At 42.3% G+C, this 20,222-nt stretch overlaps 1 protein-coding gene across 1 annotated transcript; it reads right to left on the minus strand.

Annotated features, from left to right (window-relative positions):
- Positions 1-1,395: 1,395 nt before the first annotated feature.
- Triml1 (tripartite motif family like 1) lies at positions 1,396-10,064 on the minus strand. The gene is made up of 6 exons (XM_051169993.1): positions 9,639-10,064; positions 9,298-9,393; positions 6,698-6,928; positions 4,905-4,927; positions 4,642-4,739; positions 1,396-1,934 (listed from the first exon to the last, which is right to left on the minus strand). Exons 1-6 carry the CDS (start codon positions 10,062-10,064, stop codon positions 1,396-1,398), a joined length of 1,413 nt encoding a protein of 470 aa, XP_051025950.1.
- Positions 10,065-20,222: the final 10,158 nt, after the last annotated feature.

Below are 20,222 nucleotides of genomic sequence, written 5' to 3' on the forward strand. Positions count from 1 at the left end.
AGGTTGAAATGTGTCAGGGTAAGAGAGACAGACACCGAGGTCAATGATGGACAGGAACTCTAGCACAAACCCCAGTTTCTGACTTCATGGGGGCCTTGCATGCTGAGCACCGGGTTTGTTTTGTTGTTTATGAACAAGGCCTCATGAAGCCCAGGCTGGCCTTAAACTGTGTAATCAAAAGTGACTCTGAATTCCTGATCCTCCTGCCTCCATCCACCCCACAAATTTTGTGATTACAGGTATGCACCACCATGCCATGTTCAAGATTAACACACACACACACACACACACACACACACACACACACACACACACAGACAGACGCACACCACCCTTCAATCTAGTCTCAATTTTTAGGCACAACCCACGACATTTTCCCATTTTCCCCCTGGAAACCTTTAATTAGGCAGTTGTGTGGAGGTCAACCCCTATCCATTGGCTTGTCTTTTCTATGACATTATGATTGGTGACATTCTTCGAGGTAAGGCAGATTTCTATTTTTAAAAAATAAAGGTAGAAAAACTTCAACGGCAAAGACTGCAAAAGTAGGACACAAGTCTGAGGATTTGACTCTGCCAGCCAGTGACACGAGATCAACCCAAAGATCAATTCAAAGGAGTTCCACCTGGACACCACAGCCAGCCTTCCAGACCCTGGCATTCAGAGATGGGAGAGGTTAGTATCCATTTCCCAGGAACAACACGAGTTCTGCCCTTAGCAAGTATCGGAAGTATAGCCAACACCCTCAGCTGAAACCCAAACCGCTTGGCATTCATTCCATTGATACATTTATTGGCCAGACCTTTAGCCACAATAAACTATAAAAAGTCCTAGGCTCTTAAGATCATGCTAACACGAAGGGTCTGATGATGATAACAAATATGAACAGCATCGTGGACTTACAAGCCTTCCTGAGGACAAGTACCCCAGACTTCATGGAAGAATAGCGTTCCAGAGCAGGTTGAGTCCTAAGTCTCTGTCACCCACTGTAGATGGAGGTCACCCATTGTAAATCACGGTCCTCACTTATGAGGTGGCCACACAGGCAATGCTATGCATATTAGATGAGAGCACAAGCTGCATGGTGCAAGAAAAACAAATTAGCAAGACTTTTTAAAAAATGACCTGTATTTATAAAACTGGCCTGTGAGTGATTGACAGGTAGACAACAGTAGCAGTGGTGTATGTTGAGTGGCCAGCACACAGAGATAACGACGCCGGTTCAAGGTATCAGCTTCCTCTTCTTGGTGTTGAATAGATTTGTAACGGGCTCTTCATGGCAGAACTGGGCTTGCGGAAAGTCATTGGGGAGGGATGGCTTTGAATGCACTAACCACCTTAGTGACTAGGCTGGTCCTTGACCTTGCCTTTGGTGAAGGCTGCAGGCATGCCCCCTCAGACGTGGCAGATGATAAGAGGGTCTGTGTTTGTCCCTTCATTTGGAAGACAAGGGGAGAAGATGGGTCTGAGAGCTTCGTGGAAAGAGGCTGATGGGAAGCTGTAGATGAGGGACTCATCTGTCACATTGTAGAATGCTATGTGTCCAGATTCATAATCCAAAAACACACCCACCTTATGCACAGGCTCTCGCACGTGCTGACCTTTCAAGGGTGATGAAACCCACAGACTATAATCGTCCCCAATTTTTAAGCCTATGAGTGAGAAGAGGTCCCCAGGAGGTTTCGGGAGATTCCCCTTTCTGTTCACAGAGTCCTTGCAGATGCCCACTTCCCACTCAGTCTTCTTTCCCACTTCCACCTCCCAATAGTGTCTCCCGCAGGTGAAGAGCTGGGCTCCCAGCACAGTTGCAGACTGATCAAATCTTTCTGGGTTGTCAGGTAATTGCTGTCTTGTTCCTCCGTATCTCACACTTTTTAGATCATCAGACAAAACTAGGTAGGCATTGGCTGTGGATGGATCTAGGGTTACATCTGCTGCAAGAAGAGAAAAGAATGGATCTTTTGACACCCTTGGAAATCTCCCATACATATTAACTTTAAGCTAGATTCTTAGTAGCTAGTCCTATTATTATTTATTTGTTTTTGAGACAGGATCTAACCAAGCAGCCCAGGCTGGGCCTTGAGTTTTCAGAACCAAGTTTGAGGCCAAAGAGCTCTATGTAGTGAATTCAAGACCAAGCTGATTTATAGTATAAGACTGTACTTCAAAATAAACAAAAAGATTTTTAAATGTAATTTCGGTGTATTTGATAAGATAGCCTTCTTTAGAAAAGAAAACATCCACCTGTAGCTGGATTTGGCATCTTATGTCAGTAATTCCAATACTTAGAAATCTTAGGCAGGATGATTGTCATGAGTTTAAGGCTAGCTTGGGCTATATAATGAGACCCTATCTCAAAATAAACAAAACAGAGCAGAATCTCTGGGCTTCCCACCCCCCCCCATGGAACAGAGAGTGAAACTAAGAGATAGAATAGTCATGTGAGAGAAGCTGTGCACATCCATGAAGGTGCAAAGAACTATGAATTAATAAAAGTTGTTTTCTGGACAAGATAGTATAGAATTCAGAATTGCACCATGCAGAATTATCTATCTATGCTAGGGTGCCCTTGTTGCTAGCTGTGGCAGGATTTCTGCTGTTCAGATAGAAGAAAAACAGGTAATTAACATTTGTTGCACTTCTTCTAAGTGCAAATTATTTCCTATGCATTAATATATTTAATTATTGTTGCGATCATATTGTGCTCATATTAGATACATCAATGCATAAGAAATAAATAAATAACAAGGGCTAGAGAGAAGGCTCCAAAGTTAAAAGTACAGGGTGCTCTTCCAGAGGGCCTGAGTTAGATTCCCAGCGCTTGTGCCTGACACCTCACAACTTCCTGCAATACCATCTCCAGGGGATCCAACACTTCTGAGCAAGCAAATACTTGCACACATAGAGAGAGAGAGAGAGAGGAGAGAGAGAGAGAGAGAGAGAGAGAGAGAGAGAGAGAGAGAGAGAGAGAGAGAGAGAATAGTAAATCTTTTTTAAGAATAAAAAACAAAATTGAAAGAAGGGTTGGAGGTACTGTGGTTTTGATAGAATACATGTCTAATATGAACAAGACCCTGGATTCAATCCCAAACAAACAAACAAACAAACAAACCTGGGGTGGTCACACAAAGTTGTAGTTACAGCACTTGGGAAGTGAAGGCAGGAGGATCATGAGGCAGGAGAAGTTTATATCCTACACAGGGAGTTCTAGGCCAGCCTGGGGAGTATGAGACCTTGTTCAATAAATATAAAACAATATAATAAGCAAAAATAAATTTAAAAGAAATTGAAATTCATAGAGATTAACTTTACTGAGCTTACAAAATCATTGGGTATTATAATAGAAAATTCTTAATTCGTGTTTTTCACTATGCCATGGTCAAATGCAGTTTTGTGTGAGTTAGTACCCCAGTGACAATGTCAAAGCACTTGTGAGCTAGTTGGGGGCCTTCCTCTCCTACCCACCTATGAGGTCATAAGAGAGGCCTCAAACTTTCATTGACTCCAGATGGGATAATCTGCCTCATTGTGGCAGGCAAGCATAGAAGGTAGCTCACTTTGGGACCCTGTTTGGTTTTAAGTTATTAAAAACATACATACTGTCTTGTAATAATGTATTTGGCATTATAGCTCCTTCATCTACATGTACTGTGTACACACACACCTCTCCAATCGGTGCACTTAGCAAGCTCAGGACCCTTGCACCTCACCATGCATCCGGCTATACACACCCCCATTCAGTTTCCTCTCACCAACACAGATGTGCCCATCCTCTTTGCACGTGACTCTGTTCTGTCTCATAGCTTCACTGTCTGTTCCACGGGGCAGTAAAAACTAAGCTCAGTGATTGTGCTCTGTGTTTTGTTTGTTAATTTTGAGAAAGGGTCTCATGGTATATGCTCCCCATCCCAGATAACAATCCAGTTTAGACAGTTTCTATTCAAATGTATTTCCAAAGCATCTGGGTATAAGAAACAGAGGAGCCTGCCGCAAAAGGGGTCAGAGACTAACACCCAAGGTTGCCCTCTGACCTCCGCCTACTGACTTGCACATACACCTACACTCACACTCAGGCACACACCGACACCACAATCACCCTTACTGAACACCCTTAACCTAGCTTTTATCCTAACAAAGCAGGATTCTCTCCAAGAGGGTTATTGTGTATGTGGGTATGGTGTGTACATGTCGTAGAACAAGGTTACAAAGGCAGGCCAAGAATGCTTTGACAACAAGCAGAGCCTGAAGGACCATCAAACAAGGCTCCCTGACTCTTGGCTCAAGCGTGGGCAGTGTTGGCAACTTGGTGCTTAGCACTGGCTCAGGATACTATAACTGGGAGCCTCATGTCAGGAGAATCTTTTATGCCAGAAGCTGCTTCCCTGGGGCCACAGTGATGCCCATAATGTGTGCTGAACTTAACTACAATAATCCCTGGAGATGCTGGGCCATGGTAGCGCACATCTTTAATCCCAGCACTCAGGAGACAGAGACAGGTGGAACGCTGTGAGTTTGAGGCCAGCCTGGTCTACAAAGTGAGTCTAGGATAGCCAATGCTACACAGAGAAACTCTGCCTCAGAAAAAAAAAAAAGTAAGAAAAAAAGAAAATCCCTGGAGATATAACAAGGAGGTGGACTTACTGCTGAATTTTCTCAGCATCTCCCTCATCCCAGTGACTCGACAGAGGCTCAGTTGTGTGATGGTGGTCTCTGGACACTGAAGCAACAGGGACTCACACCTTCAAGGAGAAAAGAGAGCCCCATTTACTCCGTGACACATACCATATGACCTGGCCCACACCTGGTGGTCCATAACATCTCTCCCCAACAACATCCACATACTCATCCCCACAGAAACGCCAGATCTCCATACTCTACACAATAGAGACCTGGTGGAAACCTACCTGTCCATGGCACCTTGGACTTCCTAGGGATATAAAGAAAAGAAGGTTACTATCTGTTCATCTCCATCACTAGCAAATACTGTGTCCATTTTCATCACAACCTTTTGCTAGTTCTATGGACTCTATGTCCATGGCCTTGCACACCTTGAGCCAGTGTAACAGATAGGGCAGGAGAGTAAAAACCCAGCTTCTTCTAAGGATGGTTGTTGATGAACATGCTTATCACACTGACTAGAGAATAGGTGGTTCGTTTCTTCCATGAATTTAGTTGTAAAAAGTAACATCTTACTTGTAGGGAGTAGGGAATGCATTTTACCACAACATGAATATGGAGGTGAGAGGACAACTAAAGGGAGTCTGTTCTCTCACACCACATGGATCCCAGCCCTGGATGGAATCACGTGGTCAGCCTTGACAGCAATCACCTTTACCCACTAAGCAATCGCTTGCAGGCTCTTTAAAAAGTCTTTTTTTAAATTGTGTTTTAGCATATATTCACTATGCACAATAGTGGGTTTCATCCTGACATTTTCATACATGTATATTGCTGTATTCATACTTGTAAATAATGTGTTTTGATGTATCTGCTTATGCACGTGAACTTGTTCTTATTTTCATCCCACTCTTACTTATCCCCTCCTTCTTCCCAACATGTCTACAGTTCTTCTGACATGACTTGTTTGTTTAATTAGGGTTATTTATAAGGGGGGGGAGTTAGGGACTATTTACAGAACATGAGCAGCTTACCAGTGGCTTCATCACTGAAAAAAAAAACTCACTCTCACCCCCAGCAACTGTTATCTGTCTAGAGATGGTCAAGGAAGACTGGGGATACATAAGCTCCCTTCCCTTCTTCAGAACAAAGCCAAATAATTAACCTCATTTCCAAAAAAAAAACAGAGAAGTGCAAAGAAAAATGACCGTGTTATGTTTTTTAATGTGATTGAGTCATTCAGAAGACAAGAGTTAGACAGCACTCTGTAGAATCTGTTCACAGATGAGACATCAAGTTGAAGTTGGTCCCTTGCTTATGACTGAGATGATGTTCATGCAGCAGAAGGCAGATAGAACAGTGTGCATGGCATACAGATCACATGGGTTCTAGGACCTCTTAGCTGTAGGACCAGCTGATCTCCCTAACTGCCATGAATCTGATTATTAACTATTTGCTACACCACATTCATTTTGTAGATGATGATCACCTGTAGGCTGCATACAAAAAACAAAAATCAAACAAACAAACCCAAAACCAAAACTCTGGGCAGTGGTGGTACACATCTTTAATCCCAGCACTTGGGAGGCAGAGGCAGGAGAATCTCTGTGAGTTCAAGGCCAGCCTGGTTGACAAAGTGAGTCCAGGACAGCCAAGGTTACACAGAGAAACCCTGTATCGAAAACCAAAAAACAAAAGACAAACCTGTAGGCTGCATGGCACTAGTGCCTACCCTCATCAGACCTTTGAAAAGATTAAATTTACCATGCCTCATAGCTTACAAATAATTACTACTCAAAGCTGAGTTTGCAGAGCCAGATGCAGAAGAAACTACAGTTATGCCTCAGCTTGTTCCTGAAAAGTTTTGTTTTTCTCCTTGTTCGATTTCTCCTCTTTTGCAAGAATTTTTGATACCCAGAATGTCTGTTCCTTAGGGAAACTACTTTTAAAGGCCGAACTTAAATTTATAGATGAATACAGGGGGGGAAAAGTGTTTCCTGTGGCTTGAAATACTATGGGCCACCGTACATGTTCCTTTTTTCCCTTAATTTTCCCAACATCCTCGTGAGTTTTGTCTCACCTCAAAAGACTCCAGAGTCGAGTTCTGGCAGGTGGACTCAATCCACCCAATCATTTTGCTGAGGTGTCGGACCTGCTGGGTCAGGTGGATCTCGTTTTCCCTCAGCTTCTTCATGTTCTCTTTTTCCTCTTTCTCCAGCAGCTGGAGCTGCAGCTGTTCCTCCTCCTTCAGAAACTGGTGCATCTTCATATATTCAGACTTAACGACCTGCTTACAAGTCTTTGTCTCTTCCTGCTGTCACATGTGCACAAAAATGCACGAGCACACACACACACACACACGTTAGCAACAGAAACACTCCTATAATACTTTTGTTGTTGTTGTTTTGTTTTTCGAAACAGGGTTTCTCTATGTAGCCCTGGCTGTACTGGATTCACTTTGTAGGGCAGGCTGGCCTCGAACTCACAGAGAATCACCTAGCCTCTGCCTCCCAGAGTGCGGGGACTACAGGCATGAGCCACCACGTGAAGCTTATAATACTTTATATTGGTGAGTGAAGAGTAGAGTTTTGAAAGGTATGTATGTACCCAATAGTCAACAGAATCAGGTTTTCTAATCTAAGAATTGTCATTTCTACTGAAAGAAACAAACAAAAAAAAACTCAAGAAAGTATGACACATAGTAATCAGCACTAATTAAATACAGCCGGGTGTGGTGGTGCACGCTTTTAATCCCAGCACTGGCAGAGGCAGGCAGATCAATGTGAGTTCAAAGCCAGCCTGGTCTACAAAATGAGGCCAGAACAGCCAAGGTTACACAGAGAAATCCTGTTTCAAAAAAACAAAAAACAAACAAACAAAAAAAAAAAAAAAAGAAAAGAAAAGAAAAGAAAATGAAATTTAAAGGAGGAAATTTTTGAAAATAAAACTAAAAGGAAAAAAGATATAGAAATGAAATAAAATGTAAAAGGAGAAAAATATGAAAGGTGCATATGTATATTCTTAGACAACTATTGATTTATAAAAACAAACTTGGCATCAGATTACATACTAGAAATACATCACAAAAAGTTGCACTTAGAGCCGGGCGCGGTGGCGCACGCCTTTAATCCCAGCACTCGGGAGGCAGAGGCAGGCGGATCGCTGTGAGTTCGAGGCCAGCCTGGTCTACAAAGTGAGTCCAGGATGGCCAAGGCTACACAGAGAGACCCTGTCTCGAAAAACCAAAAAAAAAAAAAAAAAAAAAAAAAAAAAAGTTGCACTTAGTTCTAGATCTAAGCCAGCATGGTGGCACATGCCTATAAAACCAGCACTGAGGAGGCAGAGGCAGGAGGATTGATGGAAATTTGAGGTCAGTTCGTTCATTTACATGGTGAGTTCCCAGCCAGCCAGGACCATAAAGCAAGATTCTGCCTCATAAAACAACAACAACAAAAGAACTCAAAGTCTGCCATGAATGGTGGTACACCACACCTGAAATACCACCACTTGTGGGACCAAGACAGGAAAAAAAATCAAGAATTTGAGGCTAGTCTAGGCTACATAAGGATAGTCTGTCTCAAACAATCAAACTCTGAGTCTATTGGGAGACTCAAATATTCACTTTGAGTGCGCTAGCATGTAGGGATGTGTGTGTGTGTGTGTGTGTGTGTGTGTGTGTGTGTGTGTGTGGTGTGCCTGCATGCTTCTATGCATGTTCCATGCATGCTGCGTGCACATACAGAGACCATAGGACAACCTCAGATCTAATCAATCTTCACCTTTGACTTTAAGACAGGCATCTCTCTTGTTAATTCCGGTGTATACCAGGCTAGCCTGCAGGTGAGCTTCTGGAGACTGTCATGCTGTCATGTCTCTGCTTCCTATCTCCTGGTAGGGATCACAGGAGGTCACAAATAATTGTCCTGGCCAATCAGTGGTGGCTCATGCCTTTAAGCCCAGAACTTGGGAGGCAGAGGCAGGCAGATCTCTGTGAGTCTGAGGCCAGCCTGCTCCACAGAACAAGTTCTAGGACAGCCGGAGCTATACAGAGAAACCGTGTCTCGAAAAACCAAAACAAATAAGACTTGTCCTTCTGGCTTTTATGTGTGCCCTGTGTCTCCTCATTCAAGTCATCAGGCTTGCATAGGAAATGCTTTTCCCCAGTGATCCCCCTCCCCAGCACTAATATCTACACTGTTCGTGCCATATTCAACGTCTAATTCTTTGCTTTACTTGCTAGGCAATTCAAGTCCAGAACTCTATCTAACCATAGGCATCTGCTCCATTATGATTCAATCTACTATTCTAGCATTATTGGACCTTCCTCTTTACTTACTTTTAATTTGCATGCAAATTTTTCACCAAGCATTTGAGAGACTCGTTTTCAAAACTGGTTCTCATCCCCTCTTGCAAATCTGTTGCTTGTATTTGAAAAATAATACTAACCAGATTCATCACAAAGGCAAGCCAAGGAGGAGAAATAAGGAAGCATAAATCTACGTTTGGTGAGTGAACCCGAGCTGAACTGTGATATTCCCAGGTGAACACACAGAGGAAGGAGACCCCAAATAGGCAGGGAACTCCCTATTGCAGGATTCAAACACAGTCATTCCCTGCCCCCCACCCAACACGTCACCAGGCATCTCACACACAAGACCAAACATTAGACAAGACACCGACCTTACACAGTATCACTCGCTCCTTCTCGTGGTTCAGGATGACCTGAGCTTCTTTCTTCTTTTTCCATAAAAGAGGTATGATATCCTGGAGTTTTTCCTGCAATATAAACAAACCCCCTTTGCAAACAGCAGGATACCCCATGGTAGAAAGATCAGGAAAGCCAGTAATTGAAAGATGACTAAGACTCAAAGAACGGGTAGAGGCAAGATCCAAGCTAGTGTGCCACCGGTGTGGTACCTGAAGACGTGCACCCGTGGCTGTCACCGACAGAGAGCTCTATGAGAATTAAGGGATGGGACCAGCTCTGTGTTCTGAGGTTGCTACTGAGCAACCCAACTTACTTTGTGTTGCTTCTCCGCCTCGCTTGAGAAGTACGCCCTGTTCAACCCATGACTTTGTGTTGAAAAATTCACTACGCTCTGCTCATCATCAGAGAACACCTTGCTGGCTCCCAGCATTCTCCCACAGCTGCTCTGCTCGTCCTCGTTCTGCAGGACCTGGGTCCTCAGCTGCCTGCCTATGCTTGCCAGTCTCCCCAGTCGCTCGTTGGCTTGGAAATGAGGGGCTGCCAAAGTCCTCCAGCACTCAGGGCAAGATAAAGGGGTGTTATGTTCCTCCCAGCTCTTGAGGAGGCACATCAGACAAAAGCTGTGCCCACACTCGGTGGTCACTGGGCTGCTGAAATAGTCCAAGCAGATGAAACAGGTGAGCTCTTCCCTAAGGTTCTCCATCAAATCTGCCATGGACATTTTCTCATTGGAGGACATCAGAACAAAGCTATGCTTCTTGTCGGGGATCACAGAAGTCCTCTTCAGTCTCAGCTGGGTGATTGGGTGCTGTGTTGTTGTTACAAGAAACTCTTGTTCTCCTCTGTGCCTGATTACACCAAATGATACATGCTCTCCACCACAAAGCCAATTGTGACTTAATGTGGAACTCCTGTGTACAGACTGTCACCAACCCCAAACTTTTATTGAATGTCTTCCTATGCACACCCCATGCTAAATGCTGGGGATCCAGTATAATTGGGTTTTTTTTTTTAGTTAGTTCCTGAACATAACACCATGAAACCATTTAAACACATCAGTTTGAGGCTCAGAAGTTTAATTACTTAGTGTAAACCAGCACAAAAATTATGCAAGTCTCTGATAGGAAGTACAGTCTAAATCCTTCCATAGACTGCACTTGACAAAACTAGCTGGGAAAGAAGAAAACTGCAACACACATTTCTCATTAACCACCTTTCTATACTTGACCAAAACTTAAGCTTTCAGCAAAGTGATCAGGGGCTCTGTATATTTGTTTGATTGTACTCTAACAAAAAACAGTACCCTAGGACTATTCCTTGACCTTAGGTGGACAACGAATTGACAATTACGTTCATCACTCTTCCCTGAAAGATAATGATGCTCACCCATCGGCCATAATGAAAAGTAGCTCAAGTGATATTCTTGAGCGTCACCTCAGGAGATCATTGAACCATGCAATGGATACAAATAATTACATCTTGGTATAAAGATAATTTTGTTTGCTTATTTTCACTTCTGAGAAATGTTCAAACTAGTCATAAGCCACCTGATTCTCTTTTAATTCTTACTTGGCAGAAATGAAGTGGGCAGACATTTTTCTTTTGGTGTATGAAAAAGCAAATATATAGCATAGCGATTTATGTATAGTAACCGCTACAATTAGTGCCAAGTGCTATAAATTCATAGTGTCATATGATTATGAGTCATTCTTGTCATATCCTCCTTTTACTTGCTGTTTGCCAGAAAGTATATGTTAAGCACCACTCAGTTCATAATACCGTATTTATATTCTCAGCCTGTAGCTATCCGGTTTGGCAACCTTCTGTAGGTAGATTTTGCCAAGGTTATCCCATTAACCTTTTGTATTGACTTGGGAATTGATTCTCCTTTGCACTCACCTCCTAAAGGATATTAGGTGTTGTCTTATCTTCAGCTTTGACTAGCCAAAATTCGCCTTCCTGAAGCCATCACTCCATAACTTCTTGGCCTGGTGGCAGAGATCCAGGGTGACAACATTGATTCAAATATTTTAAACATGTGTCATTTGTAGACCATTTCAAAAATTAGGAGTAGAATTTAAACAAACCATCATGTGGTCATGTTTTTCCTCACAGGCATAGAGGTGGCATTGGAAAGGTGCCATAAAAGTATTGTGGCATAGGTGACTTCCAGGCTGCTACATGAGCACAGCATTATAATAAGTGTTTTTTAAAAAGGAGTCAGTCATAAGCAAAAGTCTTCCAAAAAACTAAATCTGCAACGACTCTAAATTAAATGCCATCATAAGAAAAAAAGATTTACGAAATGGTATCACTATTCAATGTAATTCACCTCTCAATTTAGGAGGAGCCTGAGGAAGTTCTCACAGTTCAGTTGGGGTACATCATAGAGCCCACATTCCAATTTGGAATCAGGAGACTGGCATGTTCTACCTTCAGTTCACACCACTGTTCCATTGCACTTCCTTCTTCCAAGTAAATACACCAATCTTATACAAGCTTTGTAAAATAATACCTGTGTCCCATTCATCTCTAACCAGGCAAATGTTCTGCACTTATCCAGGGATCAATATGAAGGAGTTTTCAAATGAGGGATGATAAACTATGCCCATATTTCTAGCATTCAGCAGGCTGAACCATCATGATTGCTTGGCTATAGGCCAGCCTGGGCTACAGAGCAAGCTCCAGGCCAGAAGAGCCTACAGCATAATGAGACTTGTATCTCACACATTAAAACAAAGGTTTTTTTTTTTAATATTTTATTTAATTTTAATTTATGTCCGTTGGAGTGGGAGTGTCAGATCTTGGAGTTACAGACAGTTGTGAGCTGCCATGTGGGTGCTGGAATTGAACCCGGGTCCTTTGGAACAGCAGGCAGTGCTCTTAACCACTGAGCCATCTTTCCAGCCCTAAAACAAAGGTCTTAAATGGACACACAGATGAGTCACGTTACTATACAGTTACAGTCTTCTACTTGGCTGGGAATAGAAATATCTTACACCCAAATTCCCTTCTTTAGGTGAAGAAGCAAACTGAGGCTCCAATAAGTTGAGCTGAACCTCCATGCTTAGGTCAAACCAGAATGATAAAACTGCATCTCCTGCTCTGCAGTCATTGTCCTGGGTCAGCACACTACATCTTGCTTGTTGACACTAACATAAAGATTTGCAATTACCTCAAATAAATGACTCCTCTCTGGTGGTATCAGAAGTGGACACCTGCCATTAAGGCATGAGGGTTACATCCACAGGCAACTCTTTCTTGGGGATGCAGCCTTATTATGTCTCTACATACTCTGGGTAGTCTCAGTACAGAGGTAAGCTAAAACCAGAGTGGCCCAACCCTCCTTCATAGTCCCTCAAGGCCCTGTGTTGCCTGTCATGGGACCAACACCTCAAGTATCATCCTTTGCAGTTTCATCTCTGCAATGATATAATGCTAAGGAGTATCCCATGGTGCCAACTATCACCCAGATGTGGCTAAGAAAAAAAAAAGGGAACTTCAAAGATGTAATAAGGCCATGAATATTAAGAAGCATTGGCCTAGATTGAGCTTATTTGGAAAATATCTTGTATGAAAGCGTAGTTTTAAAAATATAACTGTCATTTCATATCAATGTGGAAAAGATAGATTATTCAACAGATGGTTTAGGACAAGTGAGTGTAGCCATCTGGAAAAATAAAGTTGATTCTTTATGAACAACTTACCCAATGTGTATTCCACATGGAGCAGTGTGCCTGTGTGTGTTCCTCCCAATTATCAATTTGAACTTGCTTTGCATTGCCCTGTCACCATATTGGCTTTTTTCTTTTCTTTTCTATGTGTTTTTGTTTTTCAATCAGGGCTTCTTAACTTTTGTCTACTCTGCAATGTTGTTTCTCTCCTACGAACTCTGTATGACCCTGGGAATATAGGTATATAAAATAGGTATGCAAATTAAACATTTACTGATGATAAATCATAAAAGATGTGTTTTAAACAATTCCTTACTATGCATAAAAGTTTACCATTTATTAAAAGCTGAAAACAAAATTTCGTATTAATAAAATGGATGTGCTTGTTCATTGCTACAAGGAATATATCTTAACTAGATAGGTGATCCGGCAGGATGAGAGCATGTTTGTTGTTTTTCAGAGTTTATTTATTTACATATTTATTTATTCTGGTTTATGGTTGTAGCTTTTCTTGTTGCTTTGTTTTGGTTTAGATTTTTTTTTGTTGTTGTTTGGTTGGTTTTGTTGTTGTTATTTTTGTGGCCCAAGCTGTCTTCAAACTGGCTGTGTAACTTAGGCTGGCCTTGAACTTCAAACTGGCCATGTAACTTAGGCTGGCCTTGAACTTCGGACCCTCCTGACTCATTTCTCAAACATGCACCATCATGCCCACTTTGGTCTGCATTTTGATTTTACAGTCATCAATTCAGAGAATGCCACTTTGTATAAATAGTACAAAATGAAGAAATACATTATAAACCATTTCAAAAACTGTTGAAATCTCTGTGCAAATCCCACACCCAAATTCATTTAACAAGAACTAGGAAATGGACGCCGCTAAAGAGCTGTGACACAAAGAACATAGGACATGTGGCTGTTATTTGGAAACTCAAGGAAGCTAAAAGAAGAATGCAACATCTTTGAGGAACTACAACCCAGAAGATTTTAGTCCTTATCCAGGAAGTGTGGCATACTCATGTAATGCCAGCATGCTGGAGGCAGAGACAAGGTGATCGCTGCACGTCACAATCTAACCTGGGCTATGTAATAAGGTCCAGGCCAACGAGAGATCCTTGTCTCTCTCAAGAAAATACAAACAATTTCTTGAGACTTAAAGCTTGTGCTGATACCAGCTTCCCCTTGTAGCCTAGACATCTGCTTGCTGCATTTAGACAGCCCCATCATTAAATGTTAGCTCTCATAGTGAGGAACTCCATATCTTAACCCCTGTGTGGCTCACCTTGGAAAGGAAAGAAAGAGAGAATTGAATTGGCATGGGCAGCTCAGCTGCTCAATGTTACCTGGAGCTTGCTGGAAGTGCAAACATTTAGACCAACCCCCCAACCTAATGGAATCAAAAATTCCAGCCCATACCTGTAATCCCAACACTCGGGAGGCAGAGCCGGGTGGATCTCTGAGAGTTCTAGGCCAGCCTGTTCTACAAAGCAAATTCCAGGGCAGCCAGGGTTACACAGGGAAACCCTGTCTCAAAAAAAAAAAAAAAAAAAAAACCAAAAAGAAAAGAAGGAAGAAAAATGGGGAGAAAGAAGGAGGAAGAGAGAGGGAGAGGGAGGGAGGAAGAGGGAGGAGACAGAGAGAGAGAGAAAGAAAGAAAGAGAGAAAACCCCTGATGGTGGGACCAGCACCCTAGCTTTAACAGGCTCTTTGATGATTCTGGTGTACTTTAAAGTCTGGAAGCCACAGATTCAGGGATGAAAGTTGATTAACTCTCTGGGTGATTCTAACACTCTACGAAATCTTTGAATCAAGTCTGTAGCTCATAAAATGACTGACCCTGGAAGATGGGATTGCCGGATTGCTAGCGGGATTACACAGCCTCTTGCTAACACCATCCTGCCTCCCCCATATCAGAGTTCCCAGCATGTGGGTAATGAGGCCAAGGGCGGTGGGTTTAACGTCTCAGACCTGACGATGAAAACACGGGCTGCCTCAGGAGCTGACAAATGTCCAATGCTGAAAGTCAGATTGAGGCCAGCTCTGTGAGTAAGAATGCTTGCTGTGCAAACATGGGGTCCCCATTAAATCCTCACCATCTCCATAGAAGCTGGGCATAGCCACAGACACCCATAAACCTAGAGCTGTGAGAGCAGGGTGGGAACAGTTAAAAAGCATGAAGATTCGCTGTCAACCTAGCTCCAGTTTTAATAGCAAACCCTGTCTCAGAGAAATGTGGTGGAACATGATAAAGCAGGACACCCAGTGTCCTCTTCTAGCTTACACATGCAAATGCAAGGGGTCATGTGCTCTCTCACACATGCGCACACACCACAGTCACACCTACATACACATTTTTTTTTTAATTGGGCTGCAAAGTTGAGTCATCAGTTAAGAGCACTTGCTGTTCTTGCAGAGGACCAGAGAGTTTGATTCCCAGATCCACACTGGGTAGCTGACAACCATTTCTAACTCCAGCCCCACGGGCTCTGAAAACTTCTTCTGTCCTCCACCAGGCACCCACACTCACATGCATATATGCACATACAAACACACATACACATAGTTAAAATTAAAATAAATAATCTCTTATTTATTGTTTGTTTTCAATACATTCCTACCCAATTTCACCTCCCTCCACTCCTCCCAGCCCCATCCCCAACGTCCCTTCTCCCCTAAATCATCTCCTCCTCCATTTCCTTTAAAAGAAGTGCAGGCCTCCCAGGGATAGCCACTGAATAAGATACAATATGACTAGGCATACCCTTTATATCAAAGCTGGAAGAGGCAACCCCGTAGGAGGAAAATAAAGATCTTAAGAAAAAAAAGCAAATACAAGTGCAGCCTAGTGAGGGTGGCACCTTAGGTTTGCCCAGTGTGCCCATGAGGGTGACTTTGAGATCCCAGTCTCCTCCTATTCCTGCTTCTCAGCCATGAGGTGAGTGGTTTCGTTCTCTGTGTGATCCCATCATTGTGTGCCGCCTTGCCACGGGCCCAAAAGCAAGGCTAACCTGTGACAGATTGGAACAGGTGAAGCAAAGAAACCATTTTATCTCTAAGTTATCTAAGGTATTTGCTACAGGTGTGAGATGGGAAGCTAACTGATGCCTGCTGTATGACTAAGTGTGGTGGCAAAAGATGGATGGTATGGTCAGCCAGTAATCTAGACAGTAGTACAGGGTGGGGCTCCAGTTAGGACAGCCCTCTTTGTTTGAACAGATGGAGAAATCTCTGGAGAGTGACTTCAATTCCCCTTAAGGACAGTGCACATGGACAGAAGGACTTTCCATGGGGACCCCACCTCTTAAAGATCCAACTATCATTCATACTAAGTGTTTTAAATAAATAGAGTAAGACAACAGCTTTGATATGAATAGATTTATTATAGAAATGTGAGGAGAGAAGGAAAGGGGGGTGTCCCAGGGGGACAAAAAAGGGACACACAGAGAGAGAGAGAGAGAGAGAGAGAGAGAGAGAGAGAGAGAGAGAGTAAGAGAGTGACGAGTAGTGGGTTTGTCCTTTTATCCTGGACCCCTGGCCTACTCCTAGTGGCAGCAGGTCATGATGTCAGATATAGCTAAACAACCTAGGGGCAGGCCACTTATATGCCAACACTAGGAACCAAGCTCGTAACACATGAGCCTTTGCTGAGCAAACTGCATCCAACCATCACACTCTATTAAAACAATGTAAGTTGTCTGGACAAAAAAAAAAAAAAAAAAAAAAAAGGCAGGGCTTTGCAAATATAAAGGCATTTTATTTCATATTTGAAGATTGGTATGATCAGAGGTTAATGACTGTGATGACTGGGTTCAAAATAATTAAAACTGTCACAGAGCTTGACAATTGGGCTGTGGCTCTCAGCTAAAAGCTAAACTGGGGTGATTGGAGTGAGAATAGAAAGGAGTGAACTTTCCTAATGAAATTTAATGGAGACTAGAAGTGCTAGCACTTGATTAACTAGAGAATTACAAGGGGGACAGTCACTTGTAGTCAATAGCAAGACTCTTGCTTAACGGAATGGATGTTTGGTTGGCATAGGGAGAAGATGGTGTAGTTTTATATTCATCAACATCAAATAAGGGCATGAGGGCCTTGAGATGCTTGCATGATATCTGAACGGAGCTCTTTAGTCAGCACATGTGCATGTGAGGCTAATGGTCAGCAGCAATATCTAAACTTTAAATAAAGGCTGCGCATCAAGAAGGCAACTGATAATCCCAGCACCTGGGAGGCAGAGACAGACGAATCACTGTGAGTTCGAGGCCAGCCTGGTCTACAAAGTAAGTCTAGGACAGCCAAAGCTACACAGAGAAACCCTGTATCAAAAAACCAAAAGAAGAAGAAGAAGAAGAAGGAGAAGAAGGAGAAGAAGGAGAAGAAGAAGAAGAAGAAGAAGAAGAAGAAGAAGAAGAAGAAGAAGAAGAAGAAGAAGAAGAAGAAGAAGAAGAAGAAGGCGGCAACTGAGAAGCCACCAAGATGGCTCAACAAGTAAAGGCACTCACCACCAAGTCTGTCAACCTGAATTTGATACCTAAACTCACAAGGAGAATGGAAAAACCCAGTACCCACAGTTGTCCTTTTATCTAAACATGCATCCTATGGTGCACGTGGTCCTGCACATGTGCTTGTGCACACACACACACACACACACACACACACACACACTACACACAAATAATTTAGATAGAAAATAGATAGATAGATAGATAGATAGATAGACAGATAGATAAGATATTGAGAAAGAAGGCAATTGAAAACCATAGAACAGATAACTATCTCTGAAAGTTATCATGTAGAATAGATAGTCCTCTATATTTTGTTGTTGCTGCTATTGTTGCTGTTTAAAATAGATCCTGGTATAGTCCAGGTATGGCATGAAACCATTAAGTAATCAAAGCTTATCTTGAACTCCTTAGCCTCTTGTCCGTACTGGAGAGCTGGCATTACAGACGTATAAGATCATGCATTGCTTTGATTTTTTTTTTTTTTTTTTTTTTTTTTTTTTTTTTTTTTTTTGTAGTGCTAAGGAGCAAACCTACAACCCACTGCATGCAAAGCAACACTCCACCAACTGAACCAACAGTCCCTGTTCTCATGATCATAGACAGCAGGTGAAATTCAAGTGCAGTGAACTAGAGAGCATGCTCGAGAGAACTTCCCCCATTGGAATGAGAAATTAACTGGCAGTCTAGAAACACCATGCAAAATAAAGGGGCATTTAACCAGAAAATCACATTATTTAAACAACACACACACACACACTGGGATTTGTTTCCAGGTAAAAATCAGGCAAACAGAGTACCTGGATCAGCCAAGTGCACAATTTGCTGATGAGGTGACCTGTTTCCACAATGACCAGCAACCCCACACATTCTGCCTATGAGAGGATTTGGGGTGATGGATGCAGCACAAGACCTCACTCTGTAGCCCACATTTGCTTTGAACTCACTATGCAGCAACTCACTCTGTAGCCCAAATTGGTCCTGAATTTCCTACCTCAGCCTCCCAAATGTTAGAATGAGAAGGTGTGCAAAAGGATTGCTTTTGCTTTTTCCAAAACGCATTCTGCCCTTGACACACTAACCCCAAACTGCCTGTCAAGAAAGGGCTACTTCTTGTAAGCATTACCTCAGTATTTAGGACATATTCGGCTGTTGCTGGAACTTCTGTCTTCTGCTCTTTGGCTCTTCGGTGTGTGTGTGTGTGTGTGTGTGTGTGTGTGTGTGTGTGTGTGTGTTTATGTTTGTGTGCCTAGGCATCTGGACTGAGTTGAATAGTTATTGAATTTTTTGCTCTAACACATCAAAACACTTATTTTTAGTACATGATTTAGCAGAGTGTGAGGAGTCTTGCTTGTTTTCCAGAAAAACAAGTCGCATAGCACAAAAAATGCCTATGTGGTGGGAAAAACCATTTTATCAGGATCAAACTCTAGGTGTAAATGAGAAAATTACTCAAGTGCATTAACAGCCAAAGATATGCAAAATGTATCTAACTGAATGTGCATACACTCCCACACTTGTGCATTCCTGCCCTGTGTTGGGGGAAAGGGATGTTTAAGTCTTCATTAGTAGAAACTACAAAAGTCATGGTGTCATTAATGTATGATTAAAAATTCAGTGATTCAGTTGGGCGGTGGTGGCTCACACCTTTAATCCCAGCACTCAGGAGGCAGAGGTAGCTGGATATTTGTGAGTTCAAGGCCAGCCTGGACTACAGAATGAGTTCTAAGATAGCCAAGGGTACACAGAGAAACAAAAGGGGGGAAAAATCAGTGATTCCTAGAAGTCAGAGATGATGGCTCAGCAGTCAAGAGCATGCACAGCTCTTGTGGAAGATACTGTTTCTTTCTGAGCACCCACCTCAGGTGGCCAGCTATCACGTGTTAGCGCAGCTCCTGGGAGATCTTGACCCCTCTGGCCTAATGATGCACCTGCCCTACCTGCATATAAGTACACAGACATAAATGAACTACTAATACAAAAGTATAGAAATAAGCCTTAAAGAGAAAATAATTAGGATCAGTTGAAGAGATGGCTCAGTTGTTAGGAGCACTTGCTGTTCTTTCAGAGGACCAGAATTTATATTCCAGCCCCCATGGGGTGGTTACCAACCCACTGCAGCCTCAGCTCTGAGGGATCAGGCACCCAAACACACATGACAGACTCATGAACATATATATATATATATATATATATGTGTGTGTGTATACATATATATATGTGTGTGTATACATATATATGTGTGTGTGGGTATACATATATATGTATGTGTATATATGTACATATGTATATATGTGTGTGTATACATACATATATATATATATATATATATATATATATATATATATATATATACATATGTATACCCACACACATTTTGATGGACGTCAACATAATCTTTAACAAGAGAAGAAGAATCCAGTGTTTCAGATTTGGACCTCTGACAAGGTTCCAGTCAATAACCTGGCAGAAATCTGCTCATTACGGAACTTTAAGCAGGCTGCAAAACAACTGGGCTATATGAGACACTATCTCAAAAAAAAAAAAAAAAGCTAATAATAATAACTACAATATGAATTTTATGGTGGCAGCAGGCAAAGTGGTGTGTGCCTGTGATCATAGCATGCAAGAGGCAGAAGCAGAAAGATTGTCACAAGTTCGAGACCAGATTTTATAAGTAGTTAATTGATAGCTACCACATAGTAAGACCCTGTAATTAAAAGA

This window comes from Acomys russatus, chromosome 27 (assembly GCF_903995435.1).
Source record: "Acomys russatus chromosome 27, mAcoRus1.1, whole genome shotgun sequence".
Classification (NCBI taxonomy): domain Eukaryota; kingdom Metazoa; phylum Chordata; class Mammalia; order Rodentia; family Muridae; genus Acomys; species Acomys russatus.

Bases quoted from the DNA above. Each gene is read 5' to 3' on its own strand.
- Triml1 (XM_051169993.1), bottom strand. From the start codon at position 10,064: ATGTCCTCCAATGAGAAAATGTCCATGGCAGATTTGATGGAGAACCTT. The intron at 9,394-9,638 runs GTAAGTTGGGTT...TTTATATTGCAG, and splicing joins AGGCGGAGAAGCAACACAAA to GAAAAACTCCAGGATATCAT. The intron at 4,928-6,697 runs GTGAGACAAAAC...TTATATCCCTAG, and splicing joins CGACTCTGGAGTCTTTTGAG to GAAGTCCAAGGTGCCATGGA.